Raw genomic sequence first — 18,640 nt, forward strand, 5'->3', positions numbered from 1 at the left:
CCTATAGCTCTTTATACTGAATCTACTTGTTTTGTTTTTAACATTCTCCGTTCATTTCGGCAACTTATGAAAGAAAATCTGTGATAAACATTTATAAAATCTGATGTGCACTTTAAACAGATGAGTTTGATTTCATGTCCAAAACGAGAGACACGAAATTTGGACATTTTGACTCGATGATTACCCTATACACTCGTTGCGTGTAATGTCAAATAGATTTGGTGCCCAGGCCAAAAAAATTGATACCTTGTTTCTCCGCTCTGCTGAGCTTAAACTCGACCCGGCCAGCCGCCTATCTACCCGTACATTACTTTTTTAAATCGTGATCAATTTTACCATAACAGACCCGGCCGCTATAGAAATGAACTGTTTACAAATTTTATCATATTTTACAAAAATGACCCGGCCGCTGCGGAGAAACAAGCTATCATTTTTGTTTAGCCCCACACGAGTCTCATCAGAGATCAGAGATAGCTGAAACTTTCTCAGCCTCCATTAGTTATCACGTTCTCCATCTGAAGTTTTAGTCCCACCAACTATGTCTCTACAGTAGATGTCACCAGCAGGGTTTGGTGTAAAGGGGATTTTCAAATCGAAGAAATTGGTTTTGTCTGGCCGATAAAGGTCGAGCCAAAATACATGTGGAGCCGGTTGACATTAGGACTGCAGGACTCTCTACTCTAAAAGCCAGCAATGTGATGTAAAGCGCTTGTTATGCTCTTTATGGGAACGATTTTGCAGCTGTTAGATTTTGGTAAACTGTTTAGTCAGTGATCTGATCACCTCTCAGGCCCTTCCACTCCGTCTCGCTTGTTTAATTATCAGAGCCCGGTTTCACGAAAAAGTTTAAACCTAAAACGGTTAAGTTTGAATTGTTGTCCTCATTGAAAACATAAAGTTACCATTGGCAATTACACCAAAAATTAAACTTCTCAAAGTTTTAAAATAAAACTTTTTTGTGTAACTGGGGCCAGGGCTATTCTAAAGCTTGTCTATTTTTGGATTTCGAAATTGTGAGAAACCAAGCTTTTTCTGGCATAGTTTGGTGAGCATAATCGAGGCCATAAATTCGACTTTTTGATTATAAGGGTTTTTATGGCATTTACCATTTTATTTCTTAAACGTTGAACCATCAGTAGGTCTGTTCAAACAACCTATATGTAATAAATTTACAAAATGCCCACACAATGCAATAAATATTTGGTGATACGGAAATCTAATCTGGTCATTCGATGATAAATGATGACATAAAACTAGTATATTAACTTCTGGAAATATCGTCGCTGATATTCGAATCCATCGGTTTCGTTAGACGACGATTCTAGTTCGACTGCAGATTGTCTGTTGTTCCTATTGGTATCAAGTAAGTAAAACTCCAGAATATCGGTTTAGAATGAAGCTTGATTATTTGTGTTTTAGAAATTTCGAAAGGTGTCTAATTCCAACAGGAATTCAACAGGTTCTAATAGCCGATTTCGGGTGCCATGAAAACATAGGAAATAGTGAAAGTTGATTCATTAAAATGATAGTCTCTTTTTTCTTATACAACTAGACTAGAATTAAAATCTTTACAATTTTTCAGAAAATAATGTGGTATATGGTCATTTCATAATATAGTCAATTCAATACCAAAAATCACGTAGCTTATGTGCTATCCTAAAAAACAGTTATGGCACCCGAATACGGTGGTAAAAATGAAATCGCGTCACACTTAACGTACACGTTCGCCATCGCATTGAACTTTCGAACAACTTCAACTCCTGCGCTCTGTTTCAAAGATGTGATAGAAAACTAGTTCCTGGGAATATTTTGAAATTCGTCATCAGTTATAACCACGGTTTCTCATTGTCACTACCAGGTTCAGATTGAGGATTTATCCCTAGGGGTAACTTTGATACCCAGTCTATGAAACCGGGCCTGGATTTTATGAATAACTGAAGAAGTTTATTGAGAAATTTATTCTTAAATGAACATATTCTGAAAATGGATTCGTTTAAATTGGTTTTGACCGTGACAAATCCCAATACGCGTGAATTCATCGTAATTTAGGAAGCTTATTCGAATAAGATGAAAATAAAACGATGCTATGATATTTTCAACCCCCTTATTTAACGAAAGGTGTTTACTGGGAAAAAGAAAAATGGTCGCCAGGTCGCTAAGCGTCGTAGCTATTGTTCTGTTGTCGGTAATCTGGGTCAATGCCAAGGCCGTTGACGAGCAGCAGGTGAGTCTCGACTGTTCGATACATATTCCATAGGTATTGTTGCCGTTTTGTAAAATTCACAAAAAAAGATTAATCAATTAAAAGTTCTTTGTTTGATTCGAGTTGTGAAACTAATCATTGTGTATTATTTTTTTTTCCAGTTTGAAAGCGAGGCGCATTCGCTTACTGATTTAGAAGGGTTAACAGCGGCAGGTCAGCGAGGTAAGCAAAGTGAAAGGGCTCGGAACAAACAAGATCGTTAGGACGGAAGAAAATACACACCCGCAATTGTAAACATAAACTAAGAGAGTAGTGACGTTTTGACTCGATTCTATGAGACATTTTCAGAAACTAAGACACTAGTGACGTTTTGACTCCCTTAGGTTCTGAAAATGTCTCATAGAATTGAGTCTAAACGTCACTACTCTCTTAGTTTCTAAAAATGTCTCATAGAATTGAGTCTAAACGTCACTACCCTCTTAGTTTCTGAAAATGTCTCATAGAATCGAGTCTTAACGTCACTACTCTCTTAGTTTCTGAAAATGTCTCATAGAATCGAGTCTAAACGTCACTACTCTCTTAGTTTCTGAAAATGTCTCATAGAATCGAGTCTAAACGTCAATACTCTCTTAGTTTCTGAAAATGTCTCATAGAATTGAGTCTAAACGTCAATACTCTCTTAGTTTCTGAAAATGTCTCATAGAATTGAGTCTAAACGTCAATACTCTCTTAGTTTCTGAAAATGTCTCATAGAATTGAGTCTAAACGTCAATACTCTCTTAGTTTCGGAAAATGTCTCATAGAATTGAGTCTAAACGTCACTACCCTCTCTTAGTCTCGCTTCAAAATGTGGTGTTTTCCTTCAAGTGAATTATGCACAGTCACTGTGGTCTATGGAAACCAATAGTAGTTAGGACTTACGCTTAAGACCTTCATTCTCGAACACCGCGAATCAACAACTTTAGATTTTTATAGTTTATATTTTTTTCTACCAGAAGTCAGACACGATCGGGAACCCTCAAATTTCGAGAAAAAGCATGTAGTGATGATAAACGACGTCATAACTCTCAAACTAAATGACCCTAGCAAATGGCAGAAAGACATGACGTCGCGGCTATCAAAAAGTCCCGCGAATCATAGGTTCAACAATTCATTGATTGTAGTCAAAGATAGGCACCAGCGCAATCAACTAATGGCGGAAAGGTCAGCACTAACGCCGTACGACAACTTCACCACGACGAAAAGGTATTGCGTGGTTGAATTTCAGATTCAAAAAACCGGTAATGTAGTACAAGTCCTCCGAATTACCGTGCTCGGCGACGTGAAAGTAGAGTTGGGTCTTGATAAAAAAGGCCTGATTAATCATTTCAATAAAATCGTTCATCCTGGAAACGGAACCTGCAAGGTGTTAAAAGATAATCGTATTCGCACAAAGTAATGAATGAAAGCAAAGCATTGTTCAATTCAATGAATAAAGTCAAGTGAAAAAATCGAAACTTAAGACTTAGTCTATCTGTTTATTCTAATGAGGATCATTTCGACTGCGGCCGTAAGAAAATGGTTTTGCTTATCATGGTGTATATTTTTAGGAAACGTCGGCGACACCGAAACATTTTCGGTCAATTTTAAGGATAAAACTGACTTCAATTGATATATCGCAGTCAATCAATCAACAAATCAATCAATCAACAAATCAATCAATCAACAAATCAATCAATCAACAAATCAATCAACAAATCAATCAATCAACAAATCAATCAATCAATCAACAAATCAATCAATCAATCAATCAATCAATCAATCAGTAGTCTCTAGCTGTTTCTCTGCTTTATCCCAGTATAAAGGTTATGAACGGCGATTCTTCAAAAAGTCTCTTCCTCCCGCTATTGCTAAGCTGTTTTTGATGATTTGAACTGTTTCCGGTAGCGGCTGGTCGCGCGAGTAACACACGAGGATATCGTTACGACACAAGTCTTCTCGTAATCCACTCATCGTTACCACCTGTTAATACGAGAGATAATTATACAGCAGTTAATCCCTCTTAATCCGTGTCCATATACATTTTACATCAAAATTTGTACGATCCATTTAGTAATAGATATATGTGTAAAATATAACGGATTTCTATTTGTCCACGGACTCCTAAAACTTTTTTAAGAGTCTAAGATTTAGTCTAAACTGATTCGCATTGAAACGTGCTCTATGCTCTGTTCAACTAATGAACTGATGACCCCCTTCCCCACCCCGCCGCCGTTAAACTCACCCCTTCATTGTATTCTATCCGACCGGGAACTTCAGATGCGAAACGGTCCGGATGAAGCGTTTGCATAAGCGTACAATTACTACGTAGCCCATATATGGTGATTTCTTCGAGTTTCATGTTGGCAGACGACGCGCAACTACTGCCATCTATTATCAGAGTCACACCCCCGCCGTTACTATGCTACAAATAGAAACAGAACAGATAGCGGATTAATCGATAGACCCTCAAGGGGTCCAGTTGGACACAGCCGATAATTTTTTTGATAAATTAAAGTCTGACCTTGGTAGCACGAATTGTAACTAGATTTCCTCCGCCATTGGCTGAAAATAGCAACAATAAACAATTCTCATAATTTCTTGGCACCCCTTTGACAGGGGGTTCGGATCTAGGAAATTTGGCAGGCCAGGGTCTATGGGAGATAATAAAAAGGGAAGTTTTCAGATAATGCAATCATATGACAAAGGCCGCGGGTTTTAACAATCCGACAAAAAGCCGGGCAAACTATATGGGAAGGCAGAGGTCCGGACCCTTGAGACCACCCCCTAAATCCGCTTCAGGGTGAGGCCAGTTTAAATCCGCCCCTGCGTGAGAACAGTTGTATCATAATTCTGAATCTTATACTTACGTTGCAATGAAACTCCGTCATCTGAATAAACATGTCCCGTGAATATCCGGCCATCTTCCATCGGCAAAGCCACCAGCAGTTTATAAGCGTTTTGGGCCCTTCAACCGAATAGGAAATAACAACATTAGCGCGGGTGTGTAATCCAGGCAGGCGTCACTTGGAAAAATTGAGAAAAATAACCAATCTTCCCATAATGCACTCTATTGTGAGGATGAACGTTGCTATGATACACTTATATTGTTGACCAATTCGAATTGGTCAACAATAGGTCTGTATCTTAGCGACGAATTCCAGTGCGCTTCAATCTGAGTGAATGGTTGATGTTACTTTTCTACGGTTGAAAAAGCCGCCATTTTGTATCGCGGATCGGTTTAGCCGTGTATTACGGGTACTTACATGAGAGTCGTAGTGACTTCCGGTTGTTTGTAAGGGATGATACTTCCGCCCCTGACGTGCACGTTGATTCTATCCATTCCAGCTCGCAACGTCACGTGACCCAGCGTACGCACGGCCGTACCGTTATAGAAATCAAACCACGTGTCATTCGGGAAATAGGTTTGCACGTAATAACGGTTCTGTAAACCAAAACGACATGATATATCCCCCTATGACGTCATCGAATTGTCCCCGGTTGTAGTTATACTTACCGGGTGAAGTACAGGCGATACCATTAAGGCCGGGCCGAACATAAACTGTTCATCCAACGTGAAAGTATTTTCATCAGAGGGATACCTGGTGCGTGAAATAAATATAATTCATAATTTTCAAAATTAATATATTCCAAAAAGTTTTTTTCATTCTCAACCGAATGAAAATTCTATCTAATAGTGGTAAACGACCGTAAACCTATCACCAGGTGATGCGTAACCCTAAGCCGCAACCTAACCCTGGCCCACCCATCCCTTGCAGGCCTCGAACCTGCGACCTCAGGTATACCAGCCACACACGCTAACCACTAGGCCATATATCAGAGACGATTAACCAACTTTGAGGGTTAGTCTTGTCAGTGTGGCGACTGGTGGTCAGTCGGGTGTGGTGACCGGTCACCAATCAGGTATAGTGAGTGGTGACCAATCAGGTGTGGTTACTGGTCACCAATCAGGTTTATTGAGACTGGTGACCAGTCAGGTTTATTGAGACTGGTGACCAGTCAGGTTTAGTGAGACTGGTGACCAGTCAGGTTTAGTGAGACTGGTGACCAGTCAAGTATCAAAAGAACTTACTGGAAGAACATAGGTGTGAAGATACCAGCACCAGTGGCGTTACTCTGATACAGTTGTGTATACAGATACGGTATCAATTTGTATCTCAGCAGTAAAGCTGATCTCATGTAGTCCTGACTAGTTTTATTGAATAGTGGACTAGCTGGATCCTGGTCCTGTTGTAGCAAAACATAACGAAACATGTTTAACACGGTTGAACTGATTCTCAAAGATAAAGATATAACGAATATTCCTGTGGATGATATTTCAAATTTTTCACAAAATGAACTTGACGAAATATCATCAATTTTGGGATTATCTCAATAATACACGCATTCAATTAGGATTAATTTTCGGAAATTTTATGAAGATTTATTTTTTTTCGCTCACTGACCGGTAGCCCAAAACTGTTGTGGTTCCTCATGAACGGATAGAACACGCCCAGTTGCATCCATCTGACACACAGTTCCTGATTGGTGGCGCCGTTAAAACCGCAGATATCCGCACCGACGAACGGTATTCCAAACATATTGAAATTCATCATAGCTACAACAAAAATACATTTAGACATTTCGACACTTACGCGGGATACTGGACACTTACCCGGGATACTGGACACTTACCCGGGATACTGATGGACACTTACCCGGGATACTGGACACTTACCCGGGATACTGGACACTTAACCGGGATACTGGACACTTAACCGGGATACTGGACACTTAACCGGGATACTGGACACTTATCCGGGATACTGATGGATACTTACCCGGGATACTGGACACTTACCCGGGATACTGGACACTTAACCGGGATACTGGACACTTAACCGGGATACTTGTCACTTACCCGAGATACTGGACACTTACCCGGGATACTGGACACTTACCCGGGATACTGGACACTTACCCGGGATACTGGACACTTACCCGGGATACTGGACACTTACCCGGGATACTGGACACTTACCCGGGATACTGGACACTTACCCGGGATACTGGACACTTACCCGGGATACTTGTCACTTACCGGGGATACTAGCGGAGAGGTCGTTCCAAGTTGCCCGGTTATCACCGGTCCAATGCGCTGTATATTGTCCACTTCCGGCAAATGTAGATCGACTCAGTAAAAATGGCCGCTGTCCCGTTATCGAAGGCAGCATCCTATAATACATACAAACCATAACTAGGTCAATCATTTCACCCATTGCGGAAGGGGGGGGTCTAATATTAAATCAGTAACACCCTCCACCCTCAGAGTTTGGAATCGTGTTTTGTAGTCAAGGCCTGATTTTGTCGTAGTTTCTATGAAGAAGGCACCTTTGCGCGGGTATTCATTTCCAAATATACCTTCCGGTCCCCTGGCTCGCTGACCTTGCCCTTTAGCAGACTGACCTTGCCCCCTTGACTCGCTGACCTTGACCCCACCACGACTCTGAATAACAGTACGCACCTATTAGTCACGACTGCCTCGTGGTAGCCGTACAGACTATGGATGTTGTAGTGTAAGGAGAGATGTTGTTTCGCCGAGGCACAAATTGTCTTTGCTTTTAAACTTCCCCCTAAAATACCTAGAAATATGGAAAATCTTATTCAAAAAATTTTCACAAAACATCGATCGAGCTCAATGGCTGATTGCATAGTCATGGCTTAGACGTAAGATCAACTTAGTTATTTAGACAATCTAACAACATAAGATTTAAGACTTTTGGACTTAAGTCACGACTGTGCAACCACCCCAGGAATTCCGGAGTTGCTGAAAGGTTGGTGAACTATCCGGTTAACTATGTAACCAAATCTTTAGAACAACCGAATTTCGACTCCCAGGGAGGAAATAACTTAAACGTCGGCAAATATGGAATCGGGTGAATCCTGCAGATGGTTGTAGGCCTACTTACGTGGTGTATAAGGCGGGTAGTCGTATGGGTTACTTCGGAACTTTTTCGGGCAGCCGACAACAGAACCGTCGACAAAACTGGACGGTTCGTTCATGTCCTGGAGAGTTCAAACGAAAAAAACTGTCAGCCAGGATCAATAGTGTACCCGGCATAGTATGTACGAATTTATGTGAAAGATTTAAAAAAGAAAAATCAATTTATCAATAATCAGAATCGAAAATTGAAAGACAATTTGAATGGCGTTTCGGGCCATATCATCTTACAAATCTATTGGTTTCAGTCATTTTTAAATCTATTCTCCACATCTACGTCAGGGCTATTCGACTATTAGATTTATCACCATTTTATAAAACACGAAATACGCGGCGTCTTAAAAACAGTTTCTTTTTTTAAAGTAGAATGAATCACTTACGATCCAGATTCCATCGAATTTGATTTTCTGGTAAAATTCTTTCGCTTGTTTCGTCCAGTATCGCGTCGCGTTTGGATGCGTAAAGTCTGGAAATACCGTGTTACCGGGCCACACCTAAACATTGTAATGACGTCATTTATGAACTTTTGATTTCTGATATAACTGCTATCAGTAAATGGTAAGAACCCTCTCATATTTACCTTACCAATCAGTGGAGCTGAAGAACCCTCCCATAGTTACCTTACCAATCAGTGGAGCTGAAGAACCCTCCCATATTTACCTTACCAATCAGTGGAGCTGAAGAACCCTCCCATAGTTACCTTACCAATCAGTGGAGCTGAAGAACCCTCCCATATTTACCTTACCAATCAGTGGAGCTGAAGAACCCTGCCATAGTTACCTTACCAATCAGTGGAGCTGAAGAACCCTCCCATATTTACCTTACCAATCAGTGGAGCTGAAGAACCCTGCCATAGTTACCTTACCAATCAGTGGAGCTGAAGAACCCTGCCATAGTTACCTTACCAATCAGTGGAGCTGAAGAACCCTGCCATAGTTACCTTACCAATCAGTGGAGCTGAAGAACCCTCCCATAGTTACCTTACCAATCAGTGGAGCGGAAGAACCCTCCCATATTTACCTTACCAATCAGTGGAGCGGAAGAACCCTCCCATATTTACCTTACCAATCAGTGGAGCTGAAGAACCCTCCCATAGATACCTTACCAATCAGTGGAGCGGAAGAACCCTGCCATAGTTACCTTACCAATCAGTGGAGCGGAAGAACCCTCCCACGGGTTTTTGATGAACACATCCAATGCAATTCCGTCTTCGTATGGTTTATAACCGGTCTGGTATTTAATAGCCGGATCCTGTAAATAAATAAATAACTCATGCTTGTTAAACAACTAGAAATCCGAACCTCTGTTGTTCCGGTAAGTCAAAACCTATCTTAACTGATTTATATTCATAACACAGCGAAATCATCAATTCTGATTGGTTGAATAACGTACCACTATGATGACGTAATGCTGGCCGTGTTTATGCAAATCGTCTACGATAGCCGGAAGTGACGCATAGTTCAATGTATCGTACGTCCAATCAGTGTTGCCCTCCATATAATCGATATCGTTCCATTGGGTATCCTATTTATGAATAAATTAGCGATATGACCTAATTAGCATAATATATGTAAATTCGTAATATCGATCCGCGAGTAGTAAACAGTCAACGAGCGTATTCATAACAGATATTTAGCATAATATATGCAAATCTTATTATCATACCTATAAGTAAAGAAAATACGCCGACTTATATCAGCTAATTAGCATAATTTATGCAAATGTATGTAACTCTCCATGCTGGGTGATGGACTTACGTATGGGAACTTTCCCTCCCTCATGCGAGCAATCACTTTCTGAAGGCCGTCACCGCCATCGTAACCCCAGCGACAAAGATGGAAGCCCAGACTCCAGTGCGGAGGCATAGCCGGTCGACCAATGACGTCACTGTACTGCTGGACCACGGAATCCGGAGTCGGACCGAGAAACAGATAGAAATCCAGTATTCCGCCTATTGTACGATACGTCAGTTCAGACGGAGTAGAGTTTGTGGCGCTGGGCGAAATTATAAAATCTAGATAAAAAACACAAAAATTCCTAAAATTCCTGAAATTATGAATAGCTTTTGTCGTCCAGGACGACCGCGATTTAATCGATTTTTATTTTTCAAAACACGCAACAATGCGATTCGTTGGAGTGTGTCACGTGGTTCGCTCACCCATAGCATTACTGTTCAGCAGAAATACGCCGTAATAACGCGAGCCGTTATTGGTCAGATCTCGACCAATGAAAAACGGGTGCACACCGTACAGATTATTGTGAGGCTGAAATCATAATAATTTAGAAAACACTATAAAAGATAATACAGATACGCGTGACGTCACAGTGCGTCATATTGACCGTCATGCATAATTGATACGGCCAAGATGACATGCACGTAACGTAGGCGAAGAAATGACGAAAATGATTTTTGAAAAGTTGACGGCCATTTGACGGCCAATATTCTACTCACAGTTGGTCCAACATCTCTGCTCCAAAACGAGAAGGTTTGAGCCACTTTCGTGTCGTGTGCAAACGCTGATCTGTGTTCTCCTAAACCGTACAGATATCGCGAGGCGCTGGGAGTGGATAACTCGATAAACTGATCAGAATAGGTCAACTTATCACCGGTAACTGTTAACCTATCAGAGTAGAGAGAAAGAGAGAGACTAATATCAGGGGCAGCAGTTGCTAAAGAACGGTGGATTAATGCCAGAGTGAGTGATAATTGAAATTACATTGTAACCATTGTATTTAACCGCCGGTTAACTATAAATCTACCACTACCACTATCCAGCAGCTTTAGCCAATTGATCGTATTTAGTAACCTTATCGATGGTGGTAAGCTTTTTATAATCGGATTGGCTTGTGAAAATATCCGACCGTGAAACTAAACCACAGTCAGGTTATTGATGACCTTGATTGATGATTCCTATACATGATTCTATTTTTTTAAAATTTCCTACATAACTACATATATATGGATGATACAGGAATTAACCCTTTTCTACCGAACGGCGACTGTTCTGGTAGGAATTCTCGCAATATATAAGAATATCAAATTCTTCTGCACCGAATACAACGTACAATACTGACGAAACGGCGTCCGTTCGTCTGACGTCCAATTTCAACGTAGTTCCAACCTTCTGGAAAGTGACATTGTATTTCGGCGTCGTTCCCGTGTATGACGTAGGGGGCGTTACGATCGGTACCTCATACCGTTTATTGGCTGGATCGGTTATCTGCAAATAAATATCATGACGTCATAAGTGGATTTCGTGGAGGCAGCCATCTTTTTAAGTTAATAAAAGGATATCCATCATATCGACAAAATTCCCACGATACCTACGTTGCTATGATACGATATTTTCGAGCGATATTCAAATTTCGATCAACAATGCTACGTATCCTAGCAACAGTAACGGGAAGGTACCTTTAAATGAAGTCTCTCGTTAGTTTCGTAGTAAACATCGATTCTCAATTTGGCGATATCGTTCGGCCATCTGCTCGGTAATTGTCGGGATATTTCGGCCGCGTAGCTATACGGAGTCGGTCGGGTTAACGAGTCTAGACGATAACCGGAGCCTTCCTGTTGCGGGTAGAAACACCACGGGGTGCCGGTCGTGTTCGAACCCCACCAACAGCACCCACGTGACAGACACTTATCGGGTGTTACCCCGTATTCGGGATGGCAGTCGATACGCTGCGCGTCGCGTACTGCGCTGCACCGCGGCTGCGGAGACGGAGTCGCCCGAAAAAAACAAAAAGGGATGCCATAGCTGCCCCCATAATCGATGAGGTCATCATACGAGCGCCGACGATATTGATATCTCTGATATTTGGGATATCGGTTATATCTGTTACGAGCCCAACTGACCGGTGACCAACAGCAGCCCAACGCCCGACATTTATCAGCCGTAGCGCCCCCTCCCGGATAACAATCTAATCGACTTCGCTGTGACATTTTACAACTGATCGGGTCTTGTTTATTCTCCAGTTTCGGGTATGGCTTCGGTAGATCAGGATGCCATAGCTGCCGTCTGCTCTCCGGGATATACATCGGATAGACCTACAAAATATAATTCATCGAAATCGATTCATCGGATTTCATTGTGTGTTAAAACACACAATGAAATCCGATGAATCGATGTAACGTGACGTCATAGGTGGATTTGTGGAGCAAGCTATAAGTAAGCTGGGTTATGCAAACAAAGACGTGCACAAAGAAGGACCGATGTTCAAACTTTGTTACCAAACATATCGATGGCAGTTCGGGAGAATTGAATCAGGTTTCTAATCGATCTTGTCTGTTCGATGGGGAATATAGAAACAGAGTATAATAGGAGCACCTGCTGTACGGTTTGGTTGAAGAATTCTCACTTTCCTATCCACCGCCAGGGGCCGCTGGTTCAAAGTGTAATATCAAATATCGGACTTTACTTCCATATTTTCAAAATAGGGAAATTGACCCTCTTATCTGATTGATGATCGATTACCCGGATTTGATTTGAATTTTGTATTCCTTACTTCCGCTCGGGAGTCACGTAACACGGGGTTACCAACGAGCGCTATTATTGAGAAGTTTGAAATGATACTGACCTTGACCTTGGGTTTGTGCAGAACGACGTAAAGGATTGCAGAGATGCCGATGATCATCATAAAGGCAACTACAACAGCCACCAGAATACCGAGTCTAGGCTGATTGGCATCTATCCGTATTTTTGGCTGCAGATTTTTCGATCCTTCTTCCGATAGTGTCATCGCTCCGTTCAATCCACCTTCCGCCGATGATGATACGCATTTCTCGTCTTTTTGTTGTTTTCTGCCAGTCGCGCAGTCGTTCGACATGCCTTTAGGGACAGTCATCTTACCCTCGCGTCCTTAAAATCCTTTATGATCTTATATAAGGCGTTTCAAAATTACTACCGCTTTGTATGCTATGCTATCTATATAGGGTGTTTAGAAGATTGAATTCTGTATCGATTGGGTCACGCGACTAGCGGTGCTGATCTAATCACTAAAAATATTACTGAATATATCAATCAACCCAGTAAAATTCTAATGTCATTTCTTAAACTGTCAACCAGAATGAGCTTGATAAGACTTGTTAAGGTGTCGTTTGATAAAAAATGATAAAGTCATTTATCTGGCGGATTCTCACATGACACAAGTTGAATACGCTTGAAGTCTTTGGGGTCAGAAAATTTTTCAAATTAAAGATAATTTTCCGAAAGGTTTATACATATTTCAGACGGTAGCAGATCGGGCGAGGTGAATATTCGGACAATTCTGAGCGGTCGGTCAGTCGAAGTTCAGTCCAGATTATTCAGCATCAATATTCACCCAGGACCTCATGAATATATGAATGATACACGTCACGTGTTTATATGACAATATTGTAATGATGTGAGAATTCTATGTAATGCATGAAATCATCCTTAACTTGCACTAAATCTTCGGGTATTCGGATCAGGGCGGGGGTGTAAACTTCGGAGGGTTCTGGAACACCGTCGAGCACTGTCCGGGCACCTCGGAGATGCCCCTCAATACATGGGTATTATAGGTTCTCGGTGAACCCACTCCCCTCACAGCTGTAGCGGGAGGTAGAACAGACACAATAGGTTCTCTGTGAACCCATTCCTCTCACAGCGGCGTTTGGAGAGCAGTCAGTCAGTCACATAAGATATGGTAGGCATTGACAGGAGGCCTCTGCTCAAAGTTCGAATAAACGGTTATTGGAAAAGAAGCGACTGTTTAAAGTTATATGAATCATTCATTCATTTTATTCGTGGAAAATATACGAACATATAAATACAAATTGTAATAGCAAGTTCACCTCAGAATTTCGGGGGGGGGGGGGCAGGAGGGGGAAGGTTACATGTCTATCTTATCAATTTGAATACTTAACGCATTGTAAATATACCGCATCAATGTCCAACATTTTCCAACGGAACAAACTATTGCCAACGACGACAACAACGACAATTTACAAAATTAGTTTATAGATTATTATCAACTCGTACAAAATGAATCGTTAAAAAACAACAACATGCATTTAAAATGTGCTGTCGATTATAGAAATATCGTGCATATCATATCATATAATACATTTACTGGAAGCTTTTATGTAAGACTGTGTAATGACAACGTAGCCGCCGCCTTGAAAAACGGCCGTGTTAGCTCGATCCGATTCGGCCCCCTGTAAAAAAAAACTGGTTCGTATCCGATTTCGATTTTCGTAGGTCAGACACGAATTTATAGAGCACTTGCATACATTAGATATTACACTGTTAACTGTTTCAGTTGCTAGGTCAAGCTTTACTCCATTAAACGGCTTTACTTCCTTTTTAGATTTGAATTTCAAATCCAACCGACAAATTCTCAGTCTCACAACAAGCAACCATATCAAGCACCGGTTATATAAAAATGCTAAGTATTCTTTGGTAATTACGTCATAGTATTGTGCGTAATATAAAAACAATCGTGACCAAACTTAATGCCGTTACACTCCGCTTAGTGTCACCACCGTTACACATGTCGCCATGACAACAATTCAAGTTTTCGCTTTCCGAGCATTCATTGGACGGCGAGCAGAGACGAATGATGACATCACGGTCGCCTTCTACCCGCTCGGATATTTTCTGAATGAAAAACCGAAAAACAGAAATTACGCTAATGCATTTAGCTTAAAAACATTTTCAATTTCCAATGATACAATCCGTTGTAGGGGTGACGTTGCTATGATACGCCATTCTTGAGAAAATTCGAATTCACTTCAACAATAGCGAATCATAGCAACGACCGAGTGCATCGCGGGAACTTACCAGACAGGTGCTTGTATCGCAGTTGACCAATAGGTGGATACTACCAGGAATATTAGTTGGATCACGACATGCTTTGTCTAATGTTAGTTTGCCTATATGAGCTTGTTCGGTTAGCGTAGCGATTACATCAGATACTTCTACAACGAGACAAGAAGAGTCGTTGATGTTAAGCCTGCTGGTCAAATCAGTAAAGACAGAGTACCTTGTGGAATTTTTGAGAAGTACAAGTTTCAAGTTATTCATGCATATAATGTCTATTTACAACTTAGCTTGAGAGGACATCGGGTGGCCCTAGCTTAGTCAGTTTTAGAAATTTGTAGTATTTTAGCGATTTATACACGTGATATAGGTCCTAATAGGAACAGCACGGATTGGCAACTGAATTCAAAAATCGATTTCTAATCCATTCTACGCTGTACTGGAGGATTGCACTAAAGTATTCACTGAAAGCAGCTGCATCTTAGAACAGAGACACCATTTTCTTAAATGAAACATTCATGGAGTCACGACACCCTTCAAAAGGACGAACACTTCTACAGGCCTACAGTGTAAGGGGAACTAAAAATCAATGTTTACGTCCAATTGCTGGTCAATCCTGGTCATATTAAGACTTTTATCGGGAATAAGACGTAACCGAATAAAGGACTGGGAACAAATTAGCCAACCAACTTCACTGGTGTCACGAGTATCCTTTCGCACAAGAGAGACTGTGACTGATAGAGAGAGGTCGGAATTAACTTACTGGAGAATTTCTCTTTCATTTCCGTGACGTGTTTTTCGTCGATTTCGTCGAGATGGTCCGTGTACAGACAGCTGAAACATCGTTCACCTTTACAGCATCCTACACAGATCAAACAACAACAATATTATTATTATTATTATTATTATTATTATTATTATTATTATTATTATTATTATTATTGTTATTATTATTATTATTATTATTATTATTATTATTATTATTATTATTATTATTATTATTATTATTATTATTATTATTATTATTATTATTATTATCATTATTATTATTATTATTATTATTATTATTATTATTATTATTATTACTATTATTATTATTATTATTATTATTATTATTATTATTATTATTATTATTATTATTATTATCATTATTATTATCATTATTATTATTATTATTATTATTCCATCTTTAAAATGTGACGGCGACTTTTTTAGAAAAAATGGCCACAGTGCGTGTAAGGGAAGGTAATATAATACTTAATTGATAAATCTGGGCCGATTAGACATTGTATACACAGACTAATCAGCAATGTCATCTTACTACGATACACATTGTATATAGTAATGGTACGTAATTGAATTATGGGTAAGCTTCCAGGAGGGGGACTGAACTGCCCCCTATATAGACACCGTGCAGTCATGTGGTTCTATCACGTGACCGAGGCCACACTGCCGGTCAATGCAATGAGAGATTTATATGGCAGATCCCCAAAATTTGTAAATGACCATATTATCTATTGTCGTTATGTATAGCAAGTCTCCCTCCCACACTGACGGGCAAACTATGACGTCACGTGCACAATATCTATACGAAACCGTCCTCTCCCCACGGGTTCGTGGGTGCAGCTGACCGCGTCGGTTTTACTCAAGGGACCCCTCGGATATAGCCCTATGGATACATACCCTGATACAAGGTGAATATAATCACTGCAGATAATGACAGCCGAACCGCTGATACACGTGATGACGATACGTCCATGTCTGTGTGTGTGTCTGTGTGTGTGTCAGGGGGTGCTCAGCGATCTCTGTCACACAGTGGTTCACATACTCTGTTGTGCGCGCGCTCTCTCATTCACAAATCATCGATATCTCAAACTTATGTATCATAAGTTTCCATGACAACATGATAAATCATCCCCGTAACGGTGCGGGGCTTCAGCAGGGAGTGAGAGAGAGTGAGAGAGATTGGATACATCGGTCGATGCGGCATTGCACGTGTGTCGGAGCGAACGTCAAGCAATTCCACAATCTCTGCCGATAGGCGTCTCTACCGGTCCGCCCGCGCGTCCAGGGGCGAGTTTATTGCCTGTTTGCGTAACTGACTTGACGTTGGGGAAGTGTTGAAAAATTCTTTAGACTTGTGTTAAGAAAACGTTGTAAAATGTAACTATCTACAGTCTGGCCCAGGAGGAGAGGTAAACCCTACAGTTATATACAAGTGGGCATTCTATCCCTGGCAATCGAGGAACCACTAGGGGCGCCAGTGATAACTCGCCCTTGAGACACCATGAAAATGAATCAGAAACTGCCGAATACCCGTTATTGCTGCTTTGCTGCTATATTTATTAATACATGTAGTTTATTAAACTATGGGCGGTTGATAACATGTATATTAACAATGAGTCAAGCACTATAAAATAAGCTAGGGAAACTTTTGCTGCTAACAAATCCGTTATCCGTTTTCAGTCCAGTGTGTGACATGAGAAACCAAGTCGCCATCTACCGGCTAATGAAGTCACAATACAGGACAAGAATTGATAATACCACAAAACTTCGCCCGAACTATTGCAACAGTCGACATCACTGGCAAGTGTTGGCTGATTCCAATAACACCAGATACAAGTTGTTTCAGTGACAACTATTAGCGTGAAGCAGACAGAATAATCAGTCAGCTTACTGTGGCAAGTGCGGATCCGACAGGTGTGCTAGTAGTTCGCAGTGGATCATGCGTCCGTGTAACAATATGAGCCGTTCTGAATTTTGTAATTCAATTAAAAGGTGATTAGCGTGTTGATTAAGATGCTCGGCTGTGGACGAGGAGCTGCTGCTGCTGCGGCTGCTGCTGCTGCTGATGCCGAAGTATATGGATATCACTATAAAGCGGTGTGTGGACCCCAGGTGTTTCGTCAATTAAATACAAACCCGTGTGGTACAATTAAACGTTAATTAACGCTAAAACACGGATATTTACTACGCATCTACGGGCCGTTACAATACGTCCTTACAATACAATAACATTTTTATTCTGATAAACTCGATTATTCCATCCCGTGAAATCTACAGGGGAATCACGGAATAACACGGGGGCCAGACCAGTTTCATGCCATTTCAGCTCTATGGCCAATCTTAAAACTTAAGACCAGTTTTAAGATTTAAGACCGCTTTTAGTCTAAGGTCTCAAGTATGGAACCGGCCCAGTCAACAGTTGTACAATTTCCTGACTTATATAAAACCAACTTGTCATAGCCGATTTGGGCTTCGATCTTGAGAGTTTTAATCTTGTTTATCGCTACAAAACGACGAAACTATGTAGCCTCCATCTTAGATAGAAAAAACATAATCATCTCACTTCTCCCACACGTGGTGCAGCGTGTTGCAGACGTCAATTTTCGGGCTGTTGTTTCTTTCTGCGCGCGACTTTTTTACTAAATGAAACTGGTGTGCGCGGCAGTGTGCCGTGGTGTGCCGCGGTGTGCGAGTCGTGTGAGAAAGGTGTGAAGATGTTTAAGTGTTTTTTGTTGTCTACGCGCACTGCTGGGATTCTACGCACGCGCTCAAACCGGTAATTGATTTCGGTTCGGAGTGTGATATCTCGGCAGACGATCGCGCGAATTTATCTATCAACCCGCGCGCGTG

The 18,640-nt window shown here is 41.0% G+C and overlaps 2 protein-coding genes across 2 annotated transcripts; one reads left to right on the forward strand and one right to left on the reverse strand.

The window, feature by feature from the left end:
• The first annotated feature begins 1,237 nt into the window (after positions 1-1,237).
• LOC141910273 (uncharacterized) lies at positions 1,238-3,699 on the forward strand. Its single transcript, XM_074801002.1, has 4 exons — positions 1,238-1,363; positions 2,119-2,224; positions 2,365-2,425; positions 3,199-3,699. Exons 2-4 carry the CDS (start codon positions 2,141-2,143, stop codon positions 3,639-3,641), a joined length of 588 nt encoding a protein of 195 aa, XP_074657103.1. The 5' UTR covers positions 1,238-1,363; positions 2,119-2,140; the 3' UTR covers positions 3,642-3,699.
• On the reverse strand, positions 3,693-13,157 carry LOC141910270 (lysosomal alpha-glucosidase-like). The gene is made up of 20 exons (XM_074801001.1): positions 12,801-13,157; positions 11,635-12,270; positions 11,289-11,443; positions 10,675-10,843; positions 10,381-10,486; positions 9,980-10,236; positions 9,615-9,746; positions 9,363-9,473; positions 8,603-8,716; positions 8,191-8,287; positions 7,746-7,863; positions 7,323-7,456; positions 6,688-6,839; positions 6,315-6,469; positions 5,739-5,823; positions 5,488-5,666; positions 5,092-5,189; positions 4,746-4,786; positions 4,467-4,646; positions 3,693-4,204 (listed from the first exon to the last, which is right to left on the reverse strand). Exons 1-20 carry the CDS (start codon positions 13,065-13,067, stop codon positions 4,049-4,051), a joined length of 3,342 nt encoding a protein of 1,113 aa, XP_074657102.1. The 5' UTR covers positions 13,068-13,157; the 3' UTR covers positions 3,693-4,048.
• Between the last annotated feature and the right edge of the window lie 5,483 nt (positions 13,158-18,640).

The sequence above is a fragment of the Tubulanus polymorphus genome, chromosome 8 (assembly GCF_964204645.1).
Source record: "Tubulanus polymorphus chromosome 8, tnTubPoly1.2, whole genome shotgun sequence".
NCBI classification, from domain to species: domain Eukaryota; kingdom Metazoa; phylum Nemertea; class Palaeonemertea; order Tubulaniformes; family Tubulanidae; genus Tubulanus; species Tubulanus polymorphus.

Excerpts from the sequence above, each read along its gene's own strand:
- LOC141910270 (XM_074801001.1), bottom strand. The coding sequence starts at position 13,067 with ATGACTGTCCCTAAAGGCATGTCGAACGACTGCGCGACTGGCAGAAAA. Across the intron at positions 12,271-12,800 it reads TGCACAAACCCAAGGTCAAG|GTCTATCCGATGTATATCCC; the intron begins GTCAGTATCATT and ends TATATTTTGTAG. Across the intron at positions 5,824-6,314 it reads TTCACACCTATGTTCTTCCA|GTATCCCTCTGATGAAAATA; the intron begins GTAAGTTCTTTT and ends TTCACGCACCAG.
- LOC141910273 (XM_074801002.1), top strand. The coding sequence starts at position 2,141 with ATGGTCGCCAGGTCGCTAAGCGTCGTAGCTATTGTTCTGTTGTCGGTA. Across the intron at positions 2,225-2,364 it reads AGGCCGTTGACGAGCAGCAG|TTTGAAAGCGAGGCGCATTC; the intron begins GTGAGTCTCGAC and ends TTTTTTTTCCAG. Across the intron at positions 2,426-3,198 it reads AACAGCGGCAGGTCAGCGAG|AAGTCAGACACGATCGGGAA; the intron begins GTAAGCAAAGTG and ends TTTTTCTACCAG.